This window comes from Cygnus atratus, chromosome 14, assembly GCF_013377495.2.
Source record: "Cygnus atratus isolate AKBS03 ecotype Queensland, Australia chromosome 14, CAtr_DNAZoo_HiC_assembly, whole genome shotgun sequence".
NCBI classification, from domain to species: Eukaryota; Metazoa; Chordata; class Aves; order Anseriformes; family Anatidae; genus Cygnus; species Cygnus atratus.
Genome location: NC_066375.1, coordinates 102,191 through 124,849, shown reverse-complemented (window position 1 = coordinate 124,849; position 22,659 = coordinate 102,191). Strand labels below are relative to the sequence as shown.

The 22,659-nt window shown below is 41.1% G+C and overlaps 1 protein-coding gene across 1 annotated transcript in view; it reads left to right on the top strand.

Annotated features, from left to right (window-relative positions):
- The window catches only part of KDM3B (lysine demethylase 3B), a 53,038-nt gene that overhangs the window by 19,291 nt on the left and 11,088 nt on the right, over window positions 1-22,659 (top strand). Inside the window, exons 8-17 of the mRNA XM_035560802.2 lie at window positions 1,703-2,948; window positions 3,608-3,809; window positions 5,181-5,395; window positions 6,452-6,604; window positions 8,601-8,708; window positions 8,796-8,923; window positions 10,048-10,327; window positions 11,310-11,566; window positions 12,894-13,160; window positions 21,581-21,752. Coding sequence (XP_035416695.1) covers window positions 1,703-2,948; window positions 3,608-3,809; window positions 5,181-5,395; window positions 6,452-6,604; window positions 8,601-8,708; window positions 8,796-8,923; window positions 10,048-10,327; window positions 11,310-11,566; window positions 12,894-13,160; window positions 21,581-21,752 — 3,028 coding nt within the window. The remainder of the gene's footprint in view (window positions 1-1,702; window positions 2,949-3,607; window positions 3,810-5,180; window positions 5,396-6,451; window positions 6,605-8,600; window positions 8,709-8,795; window positions 8,924-10,047; window positions 10,328-11,309; window positions 11,567-12,893; window positions 13,161-21,580; window positions 21,753-22,659) is intronic.

Below are 22,659 nucleotides of genomic sequence, written 5' to 3'. Positions count from 1 at the left end.
CTGACGCTTGGGGAAGATACATGCCTGAACCAGTGTCTGGGAGTAAAAGACACCCACTCACTCCAGGAGCTGCCACCACAGGACAGGGTTATCCAGTCCCCTGATCCAGCTCTGGTAGCTGGCACCAGTTTTCACTCGCATGCATGCAGGTCTCACCAGTAGCTGTCACTTAGTCCTTACAGCACACATAGAGATAAATATTTAAGATTTAATAAGAAAACATAAGATAGGACAGACTGTAGTGATCAGGCACAGGGCTCAGCCAGACAAGTGCACTTAAAAGCTCCTCTTATACCCTTTTTCCACCTACCCCACCTCTTTGTGCCTCCTTGCTCCCCCTTTGCCTGCACACCCCTTTGTGGGTTTGTAGAGCACTACCGACTCCTACACCCTTCCCAGTTGGGGACCCCCTGGTTAACAGTCAGGTGCAAAGTGCTGCTTGATCTTCCTGCAGTTTCTAAATAGTCTGTCAGTTACTGTGAGTGGGAGGTTTGTTTCTTTTAATTGTCTATGTTTCTTTTGTTAGATCTGTGTCTTGGTGTATTTGTTTTCTGGCTTTTCCCTTTTTCCTTAATCTCCAAATTGAGGAGGCCCTTCATCAGATAACCTCACTGGAATAAGCATCTTCACACTGGCGCTCACATGCCCTTGTCAATTATTGTGACTGCCCAGGTTTTGTCATCACTGTATCACATATCATATGTTGGTCAGTCTTGTGTTCCCTTGCATTGTTGTTTATGGCTTCCTCCCTGTCTTATTATCCCTCGTTGCATTGGAAAAGGACCTTTACACTTAAAGGAGGAGACACTGTCCTTCCACATACTCTTACAATGAATATTCTCTATGACTGATGAGATTTCTAAGTTGAAATTCGACCAAAAGGAAGAGAACCAACAAGTTAGTCACAGAATGCAATCACAGTAGGATTGACTGTGAGAATTGAAAAATCTGAATAAATTGAGAACAAAAGAATATTCTGTTTCACAGTGATGGAAACTTGCAAGTAAGAAAATTTTTCAGTATTTAAAGATGATAAAAAAAATTAAGCCCTTTGTCCTTAACCTCTACTGAGCAAATCCCCTAGAGAGCACCTATTCTTAAGCATCTGTGTGCCAGTCAGCAGATGTGTGCCTGGCCTGTCATCAGGAACAGTCTATTCAGTAACTGCTAGAGGCGTTTATTTAATTAACTTTGCAAACTAAGTTAAGTATTTTAAGGGTGCTGGTTAAGTAGAAGCTTATCAGGATGGTCCTGGGGGAGGGTGAGTACTGAAACAGTGAATGATTGAAAGGACAAATTTGCTGTAGGAGAGTGAATGACTGAAAGGTACTTTCAATTATAACTCTCCAGTGATTTGAAACAAAACAGCATTTTAAATTGCTTGTTTTTCTGTGAATTAGGCAAACGTGTCTTGTGTCTCACTTTTGTTCTAAAGCACAAGTCATTTAGTGTTCATTTTTTCCATGTCTTCACTCCATAACAGACACTTAGCTCATTATTTTCAATAGCTTGTAAGTAGGAAAAATTATTCTAACAATCTTTAAAGAAGTCTGTTCATTGTAAATAGTACTTCTACTAGATTTTTTTTTTTTTTACTGTAGGTGGATAAGAAGAATGCTAGTTTTGTAATTAGACCAACCAAGGTACTGATGAATCAAATAAGAATCCTTTATTAGGCTAATGCTTTTTAATTTTGTTTCAGAATTCTCGAAATTCGCTTTTGGCTTCTTCTGGATTTGGAGTCTCTCTCCCAAGTGCTTCCCAGACCTTGGTATTTGGGGGTGGAAGAAGCCAATCAAATGGAGTGGTGACTCCAGAAAGCAAGCCTTCTGGGTTTACTTTTGGTTGTAGTACTGGACAAGAAGCTCAGAAAGATTCTGATCTTTCCAATAACTTGTTTTTTCAATGCATGTCCCAAAATCTACCTTCCAGTAACTACTTCACAGTCATTTCGGAGAGCTTGACTGAAGATGCCTCCAGTCGGGACTCATTCAAGCAGTGTACAGAGAATGTGGGTGCTGGGACCTGCAAAGGTAAAATTCTTTCGGCGGACACTAAACCAGGGGCCCAGTCTGGCAGTTCTGTGGAGCGGAAGCTGCCTGTGGAATCCATGCCCACCCTTACTCCAGCCTTTTCACGAAGCCTGTTGAATACTCGCCCCCCAGATAGTCATGAAAACTTATTTTTACAGCCCCCAAAGCTATCAAGAGAGGAACCCTCAAACCCTTTTCTGGCATTTGCTGAGAAAACAGAACTTAGTCCTTTCAGTGGCTTTGCATCTTCATCTCAGACAGGGGTTTCTACTCCATCTACACCCGTGGGTCATAAGGCTACTTCTGGCTGGCCAGAATCACTCACATCTACAGACTCTTGTCAAGCTAAGAAGAAAACCTTGTTTATAACAACTGATTCCTCAAAGATGATCTCCAGTACTCCTTGTTCAACAGTTGCTGTTGGTGTTCAGAGTCCTTCCACCGTAGGGAATGGCCGTTCCAGCTCACCAAGCAGTAACCTGACACAGCCCATTGAGATGCCCACGCTTTCCTCCAGCCCAACAGAAGAAAAACCGGCTGTTGGGCCTGGCCAGCAGGACAATCCTCTTCTGAAAACATTTTCTAATGTGTTTAGCAGACATCCACCTGGCTTTTTCTCTTCACAGTCTGAATTTCCACAGGAGAGCAAAGCCCCCTTTGAAGCTGTGAAAAGATTTTCTCTAGATGAGCGGAGCTTGACATCCAAACAGGACTCAGACTCCAGTACCAATAGTGACCTATCAGATTTGAGTGACTCTGAAGAGCAGTTGCAAGCCAAGGCTTGTATGAAGGGAATCCCAGACCACTTGATGGCAAAGCTAGGTCCCAATGCAGAACGCAATGCTGAATTGCTGCTGGGGAAAGGAAAAGGGAAACAAGCCCCAAAGGGCCGGCCTCGCACAGCTCCCCTAAAAGGTGATGGCTTGAATGTAGGTTGTCTTGGAAACAAAGGGGTGGGGTATTGTATTTCTCCTGTATGATGAACTATGTGAAATAGCCACAGGTGTAAACCTCATTTATGCTGGGTAGCTAACATACAAGATATTTGCAAGGTTAAAGCTTAATACTTCTTGTATGCAAATTAATGTGTTCACTTTGGGAATTGTTTAAGCATATATATGTCTGGACAAAACTGTTATGCTGCAGACTTGAAAACATTAGATTCTTTTTGTGTGGATTTGTTAATTTTACTGCTAACTTACATCCTAATTAAAAGTACCAACTGTTAGTCCTTGATTGATGAGAATGGGCTGTAGGTGCTGTCTAAAGCATCTGATTGTTGTGTTGGGATTGGGAGCAAAAGCTGGAATGTCTGTAAATAAATGCTGTTTGGTACTTTGTGTAGCCCAATTTAACCAGATGACCCTTCCTTTTACAAAGGCTTTTTACTTTTAAAATAACTGTGGTTCTGGTGCATGGAAGATTAATAGAAGCTTGTCTGTTGAAATGAGCAGTCTTGTTGGTTTGTCATGGGTATGAACATACAGATTTCTGAAAATACGTGTATTGGGGCCAGTATCCTTTTGCTGTTGCAGTTAACTAATGAATTTTTACTTCTACTTTGCCTCACCCAGTTGGCCAGTCGGTACTGAAAGACATGAGTAAGGTGAGGAAGCTGAAGCAGTCAGGTGAGCCTTTTCTCCAGGATGGCTCTTGCATCAATGTAGCCCCACATCTGCACAAGTGTCGGGAGTGCCGTCTGGAGCGGTACCGCAAATTTAAGGAGCAAGAGCAGGATGACTCAACTGTGGCATGTCGCTTCTTCCATTTCCGGAGGTGCTCAAATCCTTCCTTCCTTCATATGTAGTTTATGCGCAGAGTTTGGACCATGTCCAAGCACAAAGTATTTGTGTTTTACTTACTTAACTTGCTTGGGTAGAATAATGAAGATTTTGAGTATCTTGCGTTTCCCTGCATCACCTGACTGGCATTTCCTTGCTTAGGCGGAGAGGTGAGGGAAGAGCTGTTGCTGGAATGTACAGCTGTATGACAGTAGGAGAGGTGCTAAATCCAGCCTTGGGAGATTGAATTTGCTTTATTGGGTAGCAGTTTTTGTATGCAGTAGCTGTTCTCTTGCCCTGTCATAAGGAGTTCGGAACAGAGAGAAAATTTTAATTTAGTTAAGTGATGCGATATTGCCAGCATGAGACTGATGTTTGACTCAGTTTTGTAAGTTGAGTACAAAACTGATTTCTAGGAGCAGGCCGCTGCCTGTATTTTCTCTGTGTAGTGCATATGCTCCTTTGCAGTTCGTGTTTCTCTTCATCTTCCTTATCTGCCTATTGTAGCAAGCGCAAGACATCATTTGAAAAAAGATGTGTACTCACTTTTGGACATTTAAAGGACGAAGAAAATTTTTAGTATGTGCCACCCCTAAGGATTATAGCTGCTGCTCTTCCTGAACTTGTTAAAAATTAAACTAGCTTTGAGATTAAAGTCAAAATTATTTTTGCTGAAAAATAAAGTTACTTTTAATAATGGCAGGAGACATTCAGGCTTTCCTAAGTTACATTGTTATACCTTTTACTACATGAAGACTAGGAGCGTCAACTGCTACTGATAGAACAGTTGTCTCATAACAGTTGTCTCATCTCTGGGAAGAACAGTGTCAAGAAGAGTAGGTACAATAAGGATTTTTGTCTCTTCTAACGTGAACTGTTAGAGTAGTTGTTAAGTGCTAGCAGTACTAGCCAGAATTGAAATACTGGTTTCCCAAGAGTTGGGAAATAACTTTCTGCTCAGTTAAAATAGAGAACGAACCATGCACAATTTTACAAGCAGTATCATGCAGATAATTTTGTTGTTGCAGTATCATGCAGACTAATTTTAATGCCCAAATAATTTTAATTTTATCATCTCTTTCTATTAATAGTATAGAATTATACCAATCTGTAACAATCTCTCATGTGGAATTTCACACCAACACATACTGGGACCTGGGCATCCCTTTTGGTGGGTTTTGCAGCCATTGCTTTTGTGTACCTTATTCTCTGCTTTATTTGGATTTGTATAATAATTTTACTGGCTGTAAATTATTGTACTGTAATTCAAGCCTTTTTCCCCTTTCTGGATCTATATTTTGACATAGATTGCATTATAAATTAATTAAAGGTGGTTAACAAGCTTACTTTATCCTGTTTTCTGCAGGCTGATATTTACCCGGAAAGGTATTCTACGAGTAGAGGGTTTCTTGAACCCACAGCAGAGTGACCCTGATGCCATGAGTCTGTGGATTCCTTCCTCCTCCCCTGCAGAGGGGATTGATTTGGAGACTTCAAAATACATCCTGGCCAACGTTGGAGACCAGTTCTGCCAGCTTGTTATGTCAGAAAAGGAGGCAATGATGATGGTGGAGCCACATCGTAAGCTGGGTTTTTGACGTGTTTTTTATCCATCTTCTCTTTGTGACGTATACAATGCAATGGAAGAGTTAAATGAGTAACATAACTTTTTGTCAAAATGCTTCTCATTTTCTTCAAACAAGAAGGCTATATTCACTTCTTTTGGGTGTGTGTAATTGTGTAAATGTTATGTAATCCCACCAGAATTTGGGATTTTTCTTTTGGATCAGTGCAGCATTTCTACGAGGGAAGCTAACGGTAACTTTCTCAGACATCATTAGTTGATTGTTCAGTAAGCAAATGCAGAAATTAGCTGACCCATGGTCCTAAGAAAATAGAAATGAACGCTTTTCATGTTGATGAGCTTCACTTTAATGAGCATTTTTTTTTTTTTAATGCTTCAGTCCTATTATGCTCCAGGGGCATCACACAAAAGCACAGGGTTTTCTGTGTAAAGAGTAGCACGCACATTCAGTGTGCAAGTACTCAGCTAAGGAACTAGTTGACAGCATTGCCACTACAAGGGGGAGTGTGTTTGGAACAAACTTCTTCAAGGTATCCAGTTCAGCCTATCATAATGATAGTTCTGTCTGATTTTTCACTTTAGTTCCTGGAACTTATGAGGGCATCCATTTGGAGAGGACTACTACTTCAGCAGATTTCTTAGTTCAGAATCCAAAGAACTGATAGTCATCCAATTAATGAAATTAAATACTCCTTCCTTATAGTTTTATATGTTCACGTTATTTGTTCACAAAGCTAGCAGAAATTTTATAATTTTCTTGTAACTTCCATGAAATTCAGTCTCTATAGAGCTTTGTGATGTGCCCCATTTCCCTGTAGTGTGTGTGTTTTGGGTTTTAACCTTACAACCTCTTAGAAATGGGGATTTTAATAGTGTCAAAGGACTAGCAACTCAAAGAATGTCTCTGGATGTAAAAAGTATGTGTTTCTATGCTCTGCCCCCAAGTCATGTTTCTGTGAATTGCTTGTCGATGTTACTGTGGTATTCTCAAATTAGATGAGAGACATACAAAATGTCAAAGCAATGATTCCTAATGTTCCTTCTATTTTTAGAGAAAGTGGCATGGAAGCGAGCAGTACGTGGTGTGAGGGAAATGTGTGATGTGTGTGAGACAACACTCTTCAATATTCATTGGGTTTGTCGCAAGTGTGGGTTTGGGGTCTGTCTGGACTGCTACCGGCTGAGGAAGAATCGTCCACGTAGTGGTGAGTACTGTTTTTTTTTTCTTACTGTCGTCTACAAAATAGCTGGCTTTCAGTGGGGATAGTTTCTGGGAAGTTGCTTAAGCTTTTGTAGGGGAGTTGGTAAGTATCAACATGGGAGTCTGTAAGTTTGGAACTTTAGCACGGCTGCCTTATATGTTGCTGTTCCATTCTCCATTTCTTTAAATAACTGCATTTTATCTATTTGGTTAGAGTTTTTATGTTAAAATTGTAACATCAATAGGCATAGGTTGTGTACTGAGGAAGACTGCTGTCTAGTTCTATCTTTTCCTCAGATAGCAAAAGAAGAATTAAATAACACTATGCGTGGTCTGAACCATCACAAGAACCATCACAAGATGGACTAGTAAGCAGACACTACAGAGAACTACTTCCTGTACAAAGGAGGTTTTGGAATGTTTTCTTTTCTTGATTCCTTAATGCTTTTGTAATTCAGGAAAACTTCAGTAACTTCAATATCTAACAAATAGAGAATGTTTTTGCAGAAGTGTGAGTATCAGGTGCTTTTGTTTATATTTGTATTGAGACAGCTTTGGTAGTATGGATGCTGACAGTGGCCGATCTTAATAAATGTAAATCTACTAATGATAGTTACGTGACTATATGAAGCAGACATACAAAAATACTAAAGATAGTGAGTACTGCTATCTGCTCGTTACAATAAAAATTCCTGAGAGCACTGAATTATAAAAGCAATGGGTTTTAAAATTAACTAAAACTTCCCCTATTTTTGTGTAAGGGAGAAATTACTGCCAGAATACACCAGAAAACAGCATACCAGTCTATAAGATGTAGTTAACCAGGGTATAACGGAAATAATTGAAAGAAGGTAGAATAGGGTTTTTTGCATTTGGCACTGTACATGTTTGGAAAAGGCATTTGGAACTGAATATGCCACTGACAGAATGTGGTATAAAGACTTTCATGATTCAAGGGCAGTGGTCCTTTAACACCTTCTCCTCTCACATTATAAAATAATAAGCGCGTTATCCATGCTAGGTTAAAATAAAGATGTCTTGGGCACATGGGAAGTTTGTATTTGTTGGTGTATAGAGGAGGGTCAATACAGAGAAGATTGATATTTCACAGTGCCAAATAATTGTGGTGTGTGTATTGCTTATGAACAGCTTCCTGAAAACAGTATTCTAATTATGGTTTATTAGTAAGTCCGAAATTTTGGGATGGGCCAAAATGTACAACAAAGGCATTACCTTAAACACAATTACTTGCCTCAGGAGGCTTCAGAACATTGTGATGTAGAAACAACCTGTGCAGATACCAGGTCTAAAGGACCCTGAAATGAAGTTGTATATCATAGAATCATTCAGGTTGGAAAAGGCCTGTAAGATCATCCAGTCCAACGTTTAACCTAGTACTGACAAGTCCACCAGTAATATGATCCTTTTCATCTTCTACTCTCATTTTTACTGCATTTTTAAAGGAAGAGAATGGTGTGCAGTTTATGCAGTAATGTGTATGTAGGTGCAACTTGGTTTAGAATCTGAAGTAATATATATTTGTCAGGCTGCTTTTCAATCTATTTATTTGTTACTTTTTAGCTTTATTAAGCAAATATAGTTACAAGAAGGCTTAGTTTCTTCTTCCTGAAACTGATATGCAAATACTTGTGGAAAAGTTTGGGAGATGATGATGTGAAAAGTTAGAATTACTATACAACTTAGGAAAGTAATATGAGAACAACAGTGAACTTCAAAAATTAAGGCAAGAAGCAAACATTTTTGGGTGATAGAAAATAGTGAACTCCTAAAGATGAAGGGAAAATTAATGTGGTAGCTTTTTCTGGATGCAAAGAAGTTGCTGTATATCATGTTCTAATGATCTGTATTTATAGTTTATTTCTGAGATCCCCAGGTTAATCTCCTGCACTGTAAAGAATCTGAAGAAACAATATTGATGCATTGTAAAGTTCTAGTGACTTTTTTGAATAAATTTACTTTTTTGTGTGTCTTTATTCCAGAGACAGAGGAGATTGGTGATGAGGAAGTGTTCTCATGGCTGAAGTGTGCAAAGGGTCAGTCTCATGAACCAGAGAATCTCATGCCAACACAGATCATTCCTGGTACAGGTAATGCTTGAACCTGAAAATTTATAGTTAAGGCCTTGTTTTTAGATTTCTTTACATGTGATATTAAAAAACTAAACTTTATTCCAGCCCTTTATAATATTGGAGACATGGTTCATGCAGCACGAGGCAAATGGGGTATTAAAGCCAATTGTCCGTGTATTAATCGGCAGAACAAGTCAGTGTTGAGACCAGCCGTCACTAATGGAATATCACAGGTATGTAATCTTGGGCTGTAATCACTTCGTTTGACACTACATTTTAAAGACCTATTAAAATGTTAGATTGTTTAGGCTAATCTACTGTGAAACACAGACTTTATTTTCTCGGTGTGTGTTAGAAGTGTCTTGGCTAAGCAAAATTAATCCAGGATGCTTTTCAGGGGTGTATGCTGTAATTGTTATTTACCAAATGGATATCACAGAATCACAGGATAATCTAGGTTGGAAGAGACCTCCAAGATCATCTAGTCCAACATCTGACCTAACACTAACAAGTCCTTCACTAAACCATATCACTAAGCTCTGCGTCTAAACGTCTCTTAAAGACCTCCAGGGATGGTGACTCAACCACTTCCCTGGGCAGCCCATTCCAATGCCTAACAACCCTTTCAGTAAAGAAGTTCTTCCTAATATCCAACCTAAACCTCCCCTGGCACAACTTTAGCCCATTCCCCCTGGTCCTGTCACCAGGCACGTGGGAGAATAGACCAACCCCCACCTCGCTACAGCCTCCTTTAAGGTACCTGTAGAGTGTGATAAGGTCACCCCTGAGCCTTCTCTTTTCCAGGCTGAACAATCCCAGCTCCCTCGTAAGACTTGTTCTCCAGACCCCTCACCAGCTTCATTGCCCTTCTCTGGACTCGCTCAAGCACCTCGATGTCCTTTTCGTGGCGAGGGTTTGAGCTAATACTTCTTATGTATAAGTTTGAGCAGGAAGCCATTCATACTGATGCTCTATCTTAAAACACTCCAGTGTGAGTAGTTTGCAGTATGTGTACTTTGTTACAGTTCCTGAATGTTATGCTGAATCTAGAGGAGTTTTGTTACTGCTCACACAAAAATCGTCCTGTAAGAAGAAAATTTAAAAGTTTGGGCTTGCGTTAAAAAATTTGCTAAGTAGTACACGATAAAGTTCATGTCACAACGCAAGGTCTAATATACGGAGATAACAAGCTTCTGTACTCTGCTGCTACATAAGCACAAAGGAATTCTTCTGTTAGCTTGAAGCAAAGAAAGAAACAAAAACACAAAAAAAACAGTGCTTTAGATAAATAAAATGTTTTCAAGTTGAACTCTTCCCTTTGTTCAGCATTTAGCAGATGTTTGTATCTTTGTTTTAGCTTCCGACTGTAAATGCCAGTGCATCAGTCCCTGGAAGTGAGAGCACCTTTTCCACTGGAGCAGGGACAGCAGGAGCAGGGCAGCTAGAAGTGGACAGTGTACCAAAATCTGAAGCAAATGATAGTAGGACAGAAGAACCTGCAAAAACAGAGACATTATCAACCAATAACACTGCTGAAACAAAGACTAACAGACCACTTTGTCCAGAAACAACCCCATCATCAGCCTTACATTGGCTTGCAGACTTAGCAACACAAAAAGCGAAAGAAGAAACAAAAGGTGAGCAGAACACACGCATTCTGGGGTTGGAAATAAAAAATAAACATTAATGTGCTGCTTACTTGCTATTCCTTGTGAGAGTGTACATTCTTAAATAGAAAAGAATATTTTTTCTTCCTTTGCCTCTGGAAGCAGATTTTTTTTTTTAACAGGCCTTAGCAATATGGAAAACTAGGAAGATGATATTGCTAAAGATAAAAATACTGTGTTGTCACTCCTAGTTTATCTCAGTGCTGGTTCTTGTGTTTATTTTCTAAGTAATAAGCAGCTGGTATCCTGATGTAAAGTGATAGTAATTAATTTCAGATGCAGATTTGTCAGTTTATGAACTATTGAAGTAAACAAAGCTGTTCAGTGTGCAATCTGAAGAGTGCATTTCCTAAGAATATAGAGATTAGAGTCTACTTGAAGAGTCAAATGAAAGCTTAGAACTTCTTTAAATACTCGGTAGACTGAGAGTGTGATTCCCAATGTGAAAATAATTGTTTATAATATACACCTCAGAGTTGTCAAAGGTAGCATGACTAAAACAGAATTATTCCTGTCCACATGTCTAGTAGGAACTGCTTTATATGTCAGTCTTAAATGCTCTTGAATTTTTGCAGTGCCTAGCAACTGTAATATTTTGACTGTAGTTAAAATTCGAAGTATTTTATATTGAAACATTAATTCAGAATGTCAAGGAAATATTTCTGTAATTAAGCCTGTTACAAAGTTATGGCTTCTTGTACATCAAACACTGTCAGATCAGATAAACTACTGTGCTGCTCGAAACCTTAACTAACAGCATGCTAAGAGTAAAATCTGTCTGACCTGATGTCTTTGTCATTCTCTTCAAGGTGTCCATTCACTGTTGGGGTGATAATGTACCAAAAAATTATGTCAATACCATATCTAATGCAAGAAGAACTCATTTCAGAGGACTTTGTGGTCATTTGAAATTTGCCTTTTTTTTTTCCTCATTTTGATATTTTTCTTGCAGAATCAGGATCGCTGAGGTCAGTGCTTAATAAAGAATCCCACTCACCCTTTGGATTGGATTCCTTCAACTCCAGTACGAAGGTTTCCCCGCTAACCCCAAAGCTGTTTAATAGCCTGTTGTTGGGCCCAGTGACATCTAGCAACAAAGCAGAAGGCTCCAGCCTCAGAGATCTGCTACACACAGGGCCAGGAAAGCTTCCTCAGGTCCCATTAGACACAGGGATTCCCTTTCCTCCAGTCTTTTCTGCAGCTTCTACGGTAAGCAATTTTGTATTCCTTCAACAATGTCTGTTATAGGAAGGAATTTCATGACGATCTAACAATTTTAATCTAAATTTTTTTACAGTATCATATTCTCAAATGTTGAAACAAATGTATCTAGCCAGGTCCACCACCCTACAAAGTTGTAGAGAATTTTGATGTTCATTGTTAGTTTTTATTTTGGTTTGCTGATGTCATGGAGAAGCTATTCCTTCCCAGAGACCAAGAAAGTGAGTTATGTATAGCCTTTAAATTGTTTAACTGATGATCAGCATCCCTATAAAAGCTCACTTTAAATTCTGGATCTTTAAAAGCATTGCAAGAGCATACTCTCCAAAAAGGCAAAAACTTGTGAGCAAATCAGTTCCTTAAAAAGCTTAAATGCCTTTCAAGTATATGTAAGATTGTAAATGAATTTAAGATGTGTTTAGTATTTCTGGAGGCTTGTTTTGGAATAAAGATACTTTGTTTCTCTTTAATTTGTTTTGGAGGAAATAACCTTAAAAAAATAAAAACAACCAACAAATCAATGGTGCTTGAAATGCTTAAAAGCATTTAGTTCAAGAGAAGGGAAGGTCCCATGGGATTTATCAAGACTTAGGTCTTCCTAGAAGACTTACTCTAAAAGCCCAGGCAGATACAATGAGGGAAGATGATGAAATGGCTTGTCTCATAGCAGATTTTTTTTCCTACATGTCAGATTTGGGGAATGGAACCTTAAAAATTGTTGTTTGCTATTAGTAGAGGGAACTGTAACTCTAAGCGAAAATATGTCACTGCTACAGGAAAGTGAATCCAAAAATACTATTTTCTCCTCTCATCACTGAGTACAAGCTACAATGTTGTGATCACGTTTTAAAGCAAGTTATTCCTGCAAGGCATGAGCGGGCCTGTCTCAGTTTGTATCTCTGTCCTCACAACTGTATGCATTCTCTCATCACCTTTAATCAGATTTGTTGTGTGCTTTAATTTTTTTTCACTTTCTTGACCTCTGGTCTGCCAGTATAAGAGATGTAGTTAAGTTGTTGCCTGTATCAACAAGAGGCATTTAAGTTGTTTCTGTTATGACCCCCATCACTTTCTTATTACTCACATTCCTGTTCAGGAATCCTACAATCTGCTTGTAGCAGGTTATTTTAAATTTTACCATAGTAAAACAGGAGCATATCTGTTTCTGTTCTTACTGGATATATGCCTGTGTCTGTGATTTGTTTACTGCTGCGTATTTTTCTGATAGCAAAATGTTCATGACTGAAAGCTGAATGAGAGCAGATAATGTCTGCTGTTGCAAGATTAAACTTACCTCTGGGTTTACATCTTCTAGGGGGCCAAAGGTAAAGCCAGCCTGCCTAACTTTTTAGACCATATCATTGCTTCTGTGGTGGAAAATAAGAAGACATCTGATGCTGCAAAACGAGCTAGTAATTTAGCTGACACGCAAAGAGATGTGAAGGAAATGGTAATGGGCTTAAATGTTCTGGATCCACACACTTCCCACTCTTGGCTTTGTGATGGTAGGCTCCTTTGTCTTCATGATCCTAGCAACAAAAACAACTGGAAGATCTTCAGGGAGTGTTGGAAACAAGGCCAGGTGGGTGATGACAAATTGCCAACCCTTACGGCTTAAAAGTATCCTGACAGTTTAATCTGTACCTTTTTTAATGTGTCCATTCAAACTTTTGGCCAGTTGCTCCTGGGTGCATATGATGAACAAGGATTTCAACCGTAGCACTGTAAACAGGGGACACAGCAGCCCTGTCCACTGCATGCTGAACTGACTCAAGCATATGTGCTGTTCTCAGCTTGACAGCCTTTTAAGTTGTAGTGTGATTTGTGCTGAACCTGCTCTGCCACAGCCCATTAGTGAATCCATTATGATTCCTGCACGTATCTACCCCATACTTGATGCTTTATAGCCTCAGGAAAAGGTCCATTCTTTCCAGCTGCAGCATGTACAAGAATACAGGTGCTGCATGAAACAAGTTCTGCCAGAATTTTGGGGTATAGTGATGGCAGTGACTCATCCTGAGCCTGCAGCCTGTATGAACCCAAGTATTGCTTTGGATTCAGCATCTCATATGTTGAGCACTCTACTGGATTGTCTGAGTGGTCATTGACTAATGAGGTCTTCAGTCAAGAGAGAGGACTTAGACCTGCTGCCAGCATAGCCACTATTTCAGATTTTAGTCCGTAGTGCTGCAGTTCTTAGACTTCTCCAGAGAGTCATTAATATTGGCCTGGTCAGGCAAGCTAAAGCTTAAGAAATGGGTAAGTAACTGCTGCTACTCAGGAAGAATACCCGTAGCTCTGACGGATTTTGGTGTCCATCAGTGTTCAAACTGTGTTCTTAGCATTTGGTTCCACAGCTACCTTTGACACTGTTACCTTCACTGACTACTCGGAATTGAGACCATTGGTGCTAGATTGTTATGTCCCTCATCTTCTCTTCTGGGGAAGTTCTTGTTGTCAGCTGTTCTGTTGTTATTGTTCTAATATTCTTGGAACTAACATTCCTTACTTATTTTGGATTGCTCGCAAGACATACATGCTGCTGAGCTGTGACAGAGGAGCAGATCAGGCTTCACGTTCCTCTTTTGGAACTCAGAGTCCATTCCTGCCAGTGGAAGAGTACTTTCCAGTTAACTTTAGCATGTCCCATGGGACTACACATTCTTTGCATTCACTAGGCACATGTGTAACTAGCACGTACCCATGAGAACTGCAAAGAGGCTTGTGCCACCACCAACCAGTTCCTTTTGTTGATTACTCTAGTCAGCTACTAATAAGTGTTAGGGTCTACTGTACCTCCCTTGTCTGACTAGAAACGCAGCCTGCTGCTGGTATTGCCAGCTTTCCCTCTAATTGCAGTTGTCTTCTTGTCCTCCTGGATTCTTCCCAGAGTGCACAGGGACCTCATCTTTCTTGAACCTGTTGCATCTTTCTGAATTATGATTTCCGATCGGTTTTTTGCACTCCTGTGTTGTCAGTCATCTGCCTGTCTTGGCTAAGAGCTGTTAAATTTCTGGTCAGTATGCTCTGGCAATTTTCTCTATCTGTCAGCAAATAATATTCTCCCTCTGAAGAGAATCCTAAATAATTTGGCAGCTACTGACAAAACACTTGCTCATCAGTATCTGTGCAGATTAGACTGGCTTTATCACCAGGTTCAAGATGCTGCATGCTTCCATGAGGTCCTTAATTGTTAATGAATCTTGAGATTCTCCTGATGGAGTCTAGAGATGGGATTACTGATTTTCTGTCAGATGAATGTGTAACTTCCAGTGCGCATCACCTTCTAAGCTGGTGCAGACTCTGAGGCTTTGGCCACAATGGTCACGTTTATGTACTGTTTGTGAACCTCTGTTTTAGGCTTTTCCCCCAAATGTGCTAGGGATGCTTTTTGCATGATTTTATCATTCCGAGGCCCCTTTCATAGCAACAGTCCCATGCTTATTCAAGGATTCTCCAGTGATGTTGCACTCACACGAGTTTACTGCTGAAAGGCAGAAAGCAAGCTAAGAGGAACTCTCTTACTCCTGCACCAGACAGAGCAGGTGACCCAGGTGTTGCTGTTTTAGCAAGGTCATTTTAAACAGAATTTCTGAGAGCAGAGATGCTCTCAACAAAAACTATGTTTTGTCACAGTTCTCTTTCAGCTGAATCCACAGCCCAGGTGCCCCTTTGAAAGTGAAGTCAAAGAACATGAATTCCACCCCAAAAAAATCACCTTCCCTTTTCCTGTTCTGTGGGTTGAAAAAGGCTAATTGGAAAGTCTTAAATATCCCCTGGACCCATAAATGCACCCTAGGCACTAGATTTGAGCCATATGAAAATGTTAGCCATGGTAGCATCCCAAACTGGTAACAGAGAAAGTTATTTTTCCTTAATGTTTGGATAACAAATGGCACTCCTAGTGTCATTCAAGATGAGCAACATTTTTCAAATACTATGTCTTAGAAATTGTCAGAAGTAAGTTAAACTATGTCTTATCCCAGGTTTTACCGGAAGACCATAGGATTATTTCTTTTTGGAGCTGTTTTTCCAGAGTGTTTTGCTGTCCTGAATGCAGTTCTTGCTCAACTGGGGATACTGTCACATGATTCTTATCCTTATAGAAACATGTTCTTTTCTGAGTTTCTGTGCTAGGTGCTCTCTCTCCCTCCCGCCCCCTCTCTCTCTCTAAGGTGGTGTTGGAGGTTTTTGTTTTCCTCCCTGTTTTCTGAGAGCAGATCTAGCACAAAATGTCTGCCAAACAAGTCTACTGTCTTTATCTTGCAACCCTAGCAGTGTTCCTCACTAGAGAGAGAACGTTTTCTTTCTTTCATGGGAAATTCTCTGCTCAATAGCTGGAAGGGTTCTACTAGGTTAAGTAGATTTCTGTTCTTCCTGTTATTATGTTCAAGTGGTCAAGTGAATACAGCAGGGAACAAAATATGTCATTATTTGCCTGGGCTGAAGAAGACTAGCTTATCCATCAGCTTAAAGTCTACCTGGCAGGAGTTTCCACCCATCCTGTGAAAGGTACTGTGATTTCTTCCTCATCAATGATCCTTATTTTTTTTGTGGAATATGATTGAAGTCTATCCATTGCTTTAATGTTACAGTCCTTACTGTGATCAGGGAATATATTTAAATTTGGGATTAACATAATCTGCTCTGTCATTTTAGGGAAGCTTGCTACTTGTCAGGGACTTACATATTGGAAATGGTAGAACGACTGCCAAGTCTTATATGGCCCTCAGACATTTACCCCGTGCTGCTTTTCCACATAGGCACAAACAATACTTCTGGGAAGACCTGGGCAGTATCAAGAGTGAATATATGGCTCAGGGAGTATTGGTCAAAGGCATGTGGGCCAGGTGGTTCTCTCAGTCTTTCCAGTGAGAGAGAAGTACTTGAAGAAGGGTGGTGGACTGATCCTGCAAGCCAACTGTTGTTTGTGCGTCTGGTTTCAGCAACAGGGTTTTGGGGTTTTATTGTCATGGGAACCTTTTTGAGCATCAAGGACTTCTTGGAAGACCAGTGGGATAAAAGCATCTTTGCTAACAGGCTGGCCACCCTGATTAGGAGAGCTACAAACTAGGAATGACAAGTGAGGGAGAGGATAGCTTTGAGATACAAAAAGGAGTTAGCTGACTGGGTTGTCAAACAAGCTGTGTGGGGTGATGTGAACAGGAAGGCTTTCATACTCAACAAAACAGAAATGAAAGGGGGTCCACCTCGAACCTGTTCCAAATAAGGAAATGTCTATATCACAGCATTTTGAGGAAAGCTCTCGTACCATTTCTTGGAAATCAACAAGACCTTTCTGAAGTGCCTGCACACTAAATGCATGCATCGCGAGGAACAAAATAGGAAGAATTAGCATGGGGTTGCAGGGCCACAGTCTTGTTGGTATAACAGAAGTGGTGGAATAACGCAACAGAATATGGCAAGGGATAGGTACAGACTGTTCAGGAAGGACAGGAAAGAAAAGCAAGGAAGGAGTATTGCTGTTTGAGAGACCAGCTGGAATGTGTGAAACTGCATGAGAATGGATGATGAGCCAGTTGAGAGCTTATGGGTCAGGGTTAGCAGGTAGACTGGACTAACATGAGTAACATGATGATTAGTATGTGCTCTCCACCACCTGATCAAAAGGAAGTGATGAGGCCTTCTTCAGACAGTCATACCATCATCAAACAAACTGATGAAGTACAAACTAGATAGGTGGGCAGGGAGGTGGGTTTAAAACTGACTGAAGTGCCATGCTCAGAGATTCGAGATCACTAGCACAAAGTCCATCTGGAAGCCGGTCGCTAGTGGTGTACACTAAGAGGTCAGTATTGGGTTGAGTACTATTTCACGGAATCACAGAATGGGCGAGGTTGGAAGGGACCTCTGAAGATCATCTAGTCCAACCCCCCTACTGAGCAGGATCACCTAGAGCACCCTGCGCAGGATGGCATCCAGGCAGGTTTTGAATATCTCCAGAGAAGGAGACTCCACAACCTCTTTGGGCAACCTGTTCCAGTGCTCTGACACCGTCACAGTAAGGAAATGCCCCCTCATATTCAGCCGGAACTTTCTGTGCTTCAGTTTGTGCCCAATGCCTCTCGTCCTGTCACTGGACACAACTGAAAAGAGTCCGGCTCCATCCTCTCAACAGCTTCCCTTCAGAAATCTATATGCATTAATGAGGTCTCCCCTCAGTCTTCTCTTTTCCAGGCTAAACAGCCCCAGTTCTTTTAGCCTGTCCTTGTATGACAGGTGCTCCAGTCCTCTAATCGTCTTAGTAGCCCTCCTCTGAACTCACTTCAGTAGTTCTATGTCCCTTTTGTACTGGGGAGCCCAGAACTGGACAGAATACTCCAGTTGTGGCCTCACCAGGGCTGAGCAGAGGGGGAGGGTCACCTCCCTTGACCTGCTGGCAACACTGCCGAATGCAGCCCAGGATACCATTGGCCTTGGCCACAAGGGCACACTGCTGACTCATGCTCAGTGTGCTGGCCACCGGGACTCCCAGGTCTCTGTGCAGATCTGCTCTCCAGCAGGCCACCCCCTAGCCTGTACTGGTGCTTGGGGTTATCCCTCCTTAGGTGCAGGACCCTGCACTTGCCCTTGTTGAACTTCATGAGGTTCCTCTCAGCCCAACCCTCCAGCCTGTTGAGTTCCCTCTGAGGGTAGCAGCCACTCCTCTGAGTTTCACATCCTCATTAATGACCTAGACACAGGGATGGACTTCAGCAAGTTTACAGACAGTAAAAATTTGGGAGCAATGGCTGATACATGAGAAGGTTGTGCTGTTATTCAGGGAGACCTGAACGCCAGAGAACTGGACCAAGAGGAATCTCCTGACTTTCAACAAGGGGGAATACGAAGTCCTGCACCTCAGGAGGAGTAACCCCATGTAGCAGTACTTGCTGTGGGCTGACCAACTGGAAAGTAGCTTTATCTAGAGGGACTTTGTTATCCTGGTGGACGACAAGCAATGCATCCTCACAACAGAGAAGGCCAATAGCAATTTTGGGCTGCATTAGGAAGAGCTTTGTCAGTGTCAAGAGAGGTGGTCCTTCCCCTTTACTCAGCACTGGTTAGGCCACACCTGGAGCAGTGTGTCCAGTTCTGTGTTCCTAAGTGTGAAAGAGACATGGATTTACTGGAGCAAGTCCAGTGAAGGGTCACAAAGATGATTTAAGGGACTGAAGCATCTTTCAGGTGAGGAGAGGCTGACAAAGCTGGGAGTATTCAGGCTGGAGAAGAGAAGTTTTGTTGGAGTGTGTGGAAAATCTTATCAATGTGTATAAATACCTGATGGAAAGTAATGAAGAAGAGGGAACTAGACTCTTTTCAGTAGTGCACACTGACAGGACAAGATGCAATGGGCACAAATTAAAAAAAAAAGGGAAGCTCAACCTGAACACAATAAACAGTTCTTCAGTGAGTGTGCACAAATACTGGAACAGGTTGCCCAGAGTCTTCATTCTTGGAGATGTTCAAAACCCAACTGGAGATGGTCCTAGGCAACCTGCTGTGGCTGACACTGATTGAGCAGGGCAGCGGAGTTGGACTAGATAATCTCAAGAGGTCCTTTCCAGACTCTGTCGTTTTGTTGTTTGTTTGTTTGTTTGTTTTTTTCAGAAGTTGGCAGGACTGAAGTAACATGCCCTTCTTGTTTTCTTAACCTTCACTCTTCTGGAGTTGAGGTTTCATTGCCACCTTCTAGATCTTAAAGGCTACGTGACGATATATTTGAAAAACAAAGCCACTTGTGTTATTATTCCCCAAGGGTTTTTTTCTTTTTTTTTTTTTCTCCTTCATGGAGAATTTTGAATGAATAGTCATCGTCATTTAGGAAATAAAATGGATACTCATCCTGTTAGAACCCTTCACAGAACAATCCAGCTGAAGTAGTGTTTAGTTACTGGGGTGTTTTTAAACAGTGTATCTTTACAGGTGCTTGTCTCTAACTTTTTGGATATCTTTGCCTAGAACTCTGATACTACTAGAATGTCTAGGGTCATATGTGCTCCTCAGGATTGTACTTAGCTCTTTCTTCATGTAAATAAAACCAAGGTCCACCTTCAAATCATTGCTAATGTGTAAGGCACAGCTTGAAGTTGATTCAACCTTGCACAGACATGTGAACTGTCATTTGAACATAGGTAGCAGTAAACCTAAAGTTTTTCAGGTGGCATAGTCCATGTACAGTTTCATTTTTTCCCCCTCTTCTCTCTAAGTCTTGCAACTCTCTAGTGGTTGCAGTAAAGAGACTGAGACCCAAGTCGTCATAAACTTAAAAGTCTTTGGCCAGTGTTGGGAGGATTGTCTGGTATACCTTTTTCCTAGTATTGTTAGTTTAGGAAACGCCTTGAGCATTTATGGGGAGAGACTACTCAAATCTTGGTTTGGAATGTGTGTATGTGGTTAGTCTAAATATCTTAAAACTCATTTTGCAAGTAAACAGGTGCTTTTCTACCCCTTGATTTTGTACTAGAGAGTTAATGATGAACCGTCATTATACATAAAGAATGAGGGAACTAGTTTAAAAAAAAAATCATATCAGAATATGAAAATTTCATATCAGTTTGTTTTAATACAAATGCAGTTTCTAGTGGTAGTGGCATTTGTGCTTAAACAGCAGGGGTGGTGGGACTCAAGACAATTCCACAGGTAGATTGACCTAGGATTGCCGGACCTCCACCCAGCTGCTCTCTCTTCTACAACAGGACAAGAGAAAGTAAGATGTAGCAGCTTGTGGGTCAAGGATAAAGACAGGGAGATCAATTACCAGTTACAGTCACAGGCAAAACAGATGCAACTTGGGAAAAAATAATTTAATTTATTGCCAATTAGTAACAGAGTAAGGCGATGAGAAACAAAGACAAAACTAAAGCACCTTAACTGCACCCACCCCTCCTTCCTAGGCTCAACTTCACTCCTTCATTCCTGCCTTTTCTACCTCTTCCCCCCCACACTGAGTGGCACGGGGTGACAGTGAATGGAGGTGGCAGACAGTTCATAACACTTGATCTCTGATGCTCCTTTCTCCTCACCCTTTTCCTGTGCACCAGTGTGGGGTCCCTCCCCTGGGATGCAGTCCTTCATGAACTCCTCCAAAATGAGTTCTTCCCGTGGGCTGCAGTTCTTCAAGAACTTCTCCAGCATGGGTCTTTTCCACAGGGTACAGTCCTTAAGGAACAGACTGCTCCAGTGTGGGGGTTCCTTATAGCCGTAGTTCCTTGCAGGAAGTCTGTTCCTGCATGAGCTCCTCTCCATGGGGTTGCATTTCCTGCCAGGAGCTTTCCCCTGCCTGGACTCTCTATAGGCCACAGCTTCTTTCAGGCCAGATCTACTTGAATCACTGTGGGCTCCTTGACAAGCTGCATTGTGGAGATCTGCTCTACCATGGTACACTACAGGCTGCAGGGCGGCAGCCTGCTTCTACCATGGTCCCCTCCAAGGACTGCGGGGGAATTTCTGCTCCGGTGCCTGGAGCACCTCTCGTCTTCCTTCGCTGACCTTGGTGTCTTCAGGGTTGTTTCCCTAGCATTTTTTTTCTCGCTCCTTTCTCACCTCTGTATAGTGGTTTTTTTTTTTTTTTTTTTTTTACCCTTTCTTAAATACGTTATCACAGAGGTGCCACCAGCATTGCTGATGGGCTCTGTGGTGGGCCTGTCCTGGAGCTGGTCAGAACTGTCCATGTCTGGCACAGGGCAGCCCCTGGTCTCATCTCACAGAGACCACCCCTGCAGTCCCCCAGCTACCACAGTCTTGACTTGTAAACCCAAGACGCTTGCCTTAAGAAGTCTAACATAGCATTGCTTCTAAGGTAACTGCACATTGCCTGGAACTGAAGCTTGCTCTGATTTTGGCTGTATCTTTGATGAACAAAAAACAGACATGGGTGAAAATAGATTTGTGGTGTCTTTTATAAAATAGTAGTCAGGAGTCTCAGCTCCAAAGAACGTTTGGCTGCATGTGTAAGAAATTTGGTTACAGTGGAGTAAGCATGCATCTTTGTATTCTCAGCCCGTGCTGGTATCTGGTGTCCATAAGAAGTTGAAGTCAGAACTTTGGAAACCAGAAGCTTTCAGCCTGGAATTTGGAGATCAAGATGTAGATTTGGTGAACTGCAGGAACTGTGCCATAATTTCAGACGTGAAAGTGCGTGACTTCTGGGATGGCTTTGAAATAATATCTAGTAAGTAATATCTATGGCTGACGAGTTTAACTGAGCAGTCTGTCTTGCTACCTTCAACTGCCCCTTTTCCACATGTTTTCTCAAAAAAAAAAAGTTCTGGTAGTTATAAGTCTCATCCAAAGAAGCCATTGTTCCTTAGATGTTGCACACCCTAGAAATTATTTTATTGAAGATGAAGTCTGGGCTGCCAAAGAAAACTTTGACATGTTATTTTGATATGTCAAAAGGTGATCCATTTAATGGGAAACTACTTTTTTGAACTTTCCTCAGTGAAATTAATCATCACTTACCATTATGAAGACAGTAAGTGATTTGACAACCCTTGCTCTACTTCCAACTTCAACATTTATTTTAAAACTAAAGGGAACCTGCAAAGCTAAAACAAACTGAAGGTTTTGAAACTAAAACTTAGACTTGCTGGAACACACCAACTAAATAAAATACTGTAAGTTTATATAAATTATGAATAGCAACGCTGTATAAATATTTCATGTGATAACACATTACTAATGCTTGAGTTCTGCTTTGAGAAATCCTTCTGTCAAGTGTGCATGTGGAAGCTAACCAGTTAAAATTCCTGGGGATAAAACTGGTCTGTCTTCTGCTGGTCAGATTAAACAGCTTCTGAAAAGCAGGGAACACTGTTTTAGAGCATACACACCTATATCAGAGTGGTCTTATATTTGCACATCTTAGGGTTGTGACGGTTTGTTACAATGCTGTTGATTGTAGAACTGTTATCTATAAAATGATTTCCATATTTACTATGTGTACATTAGAAAAATTTTGAACTATTGGATAGCTCAATGGAATGCTTATTCAACAGCAAACAAGGTTATAGATTTTTAGAATCCCAATATTCCCTTCCCTAGTCACGTCTAGTCAAAGAATTGGCAATTTTGGGCTT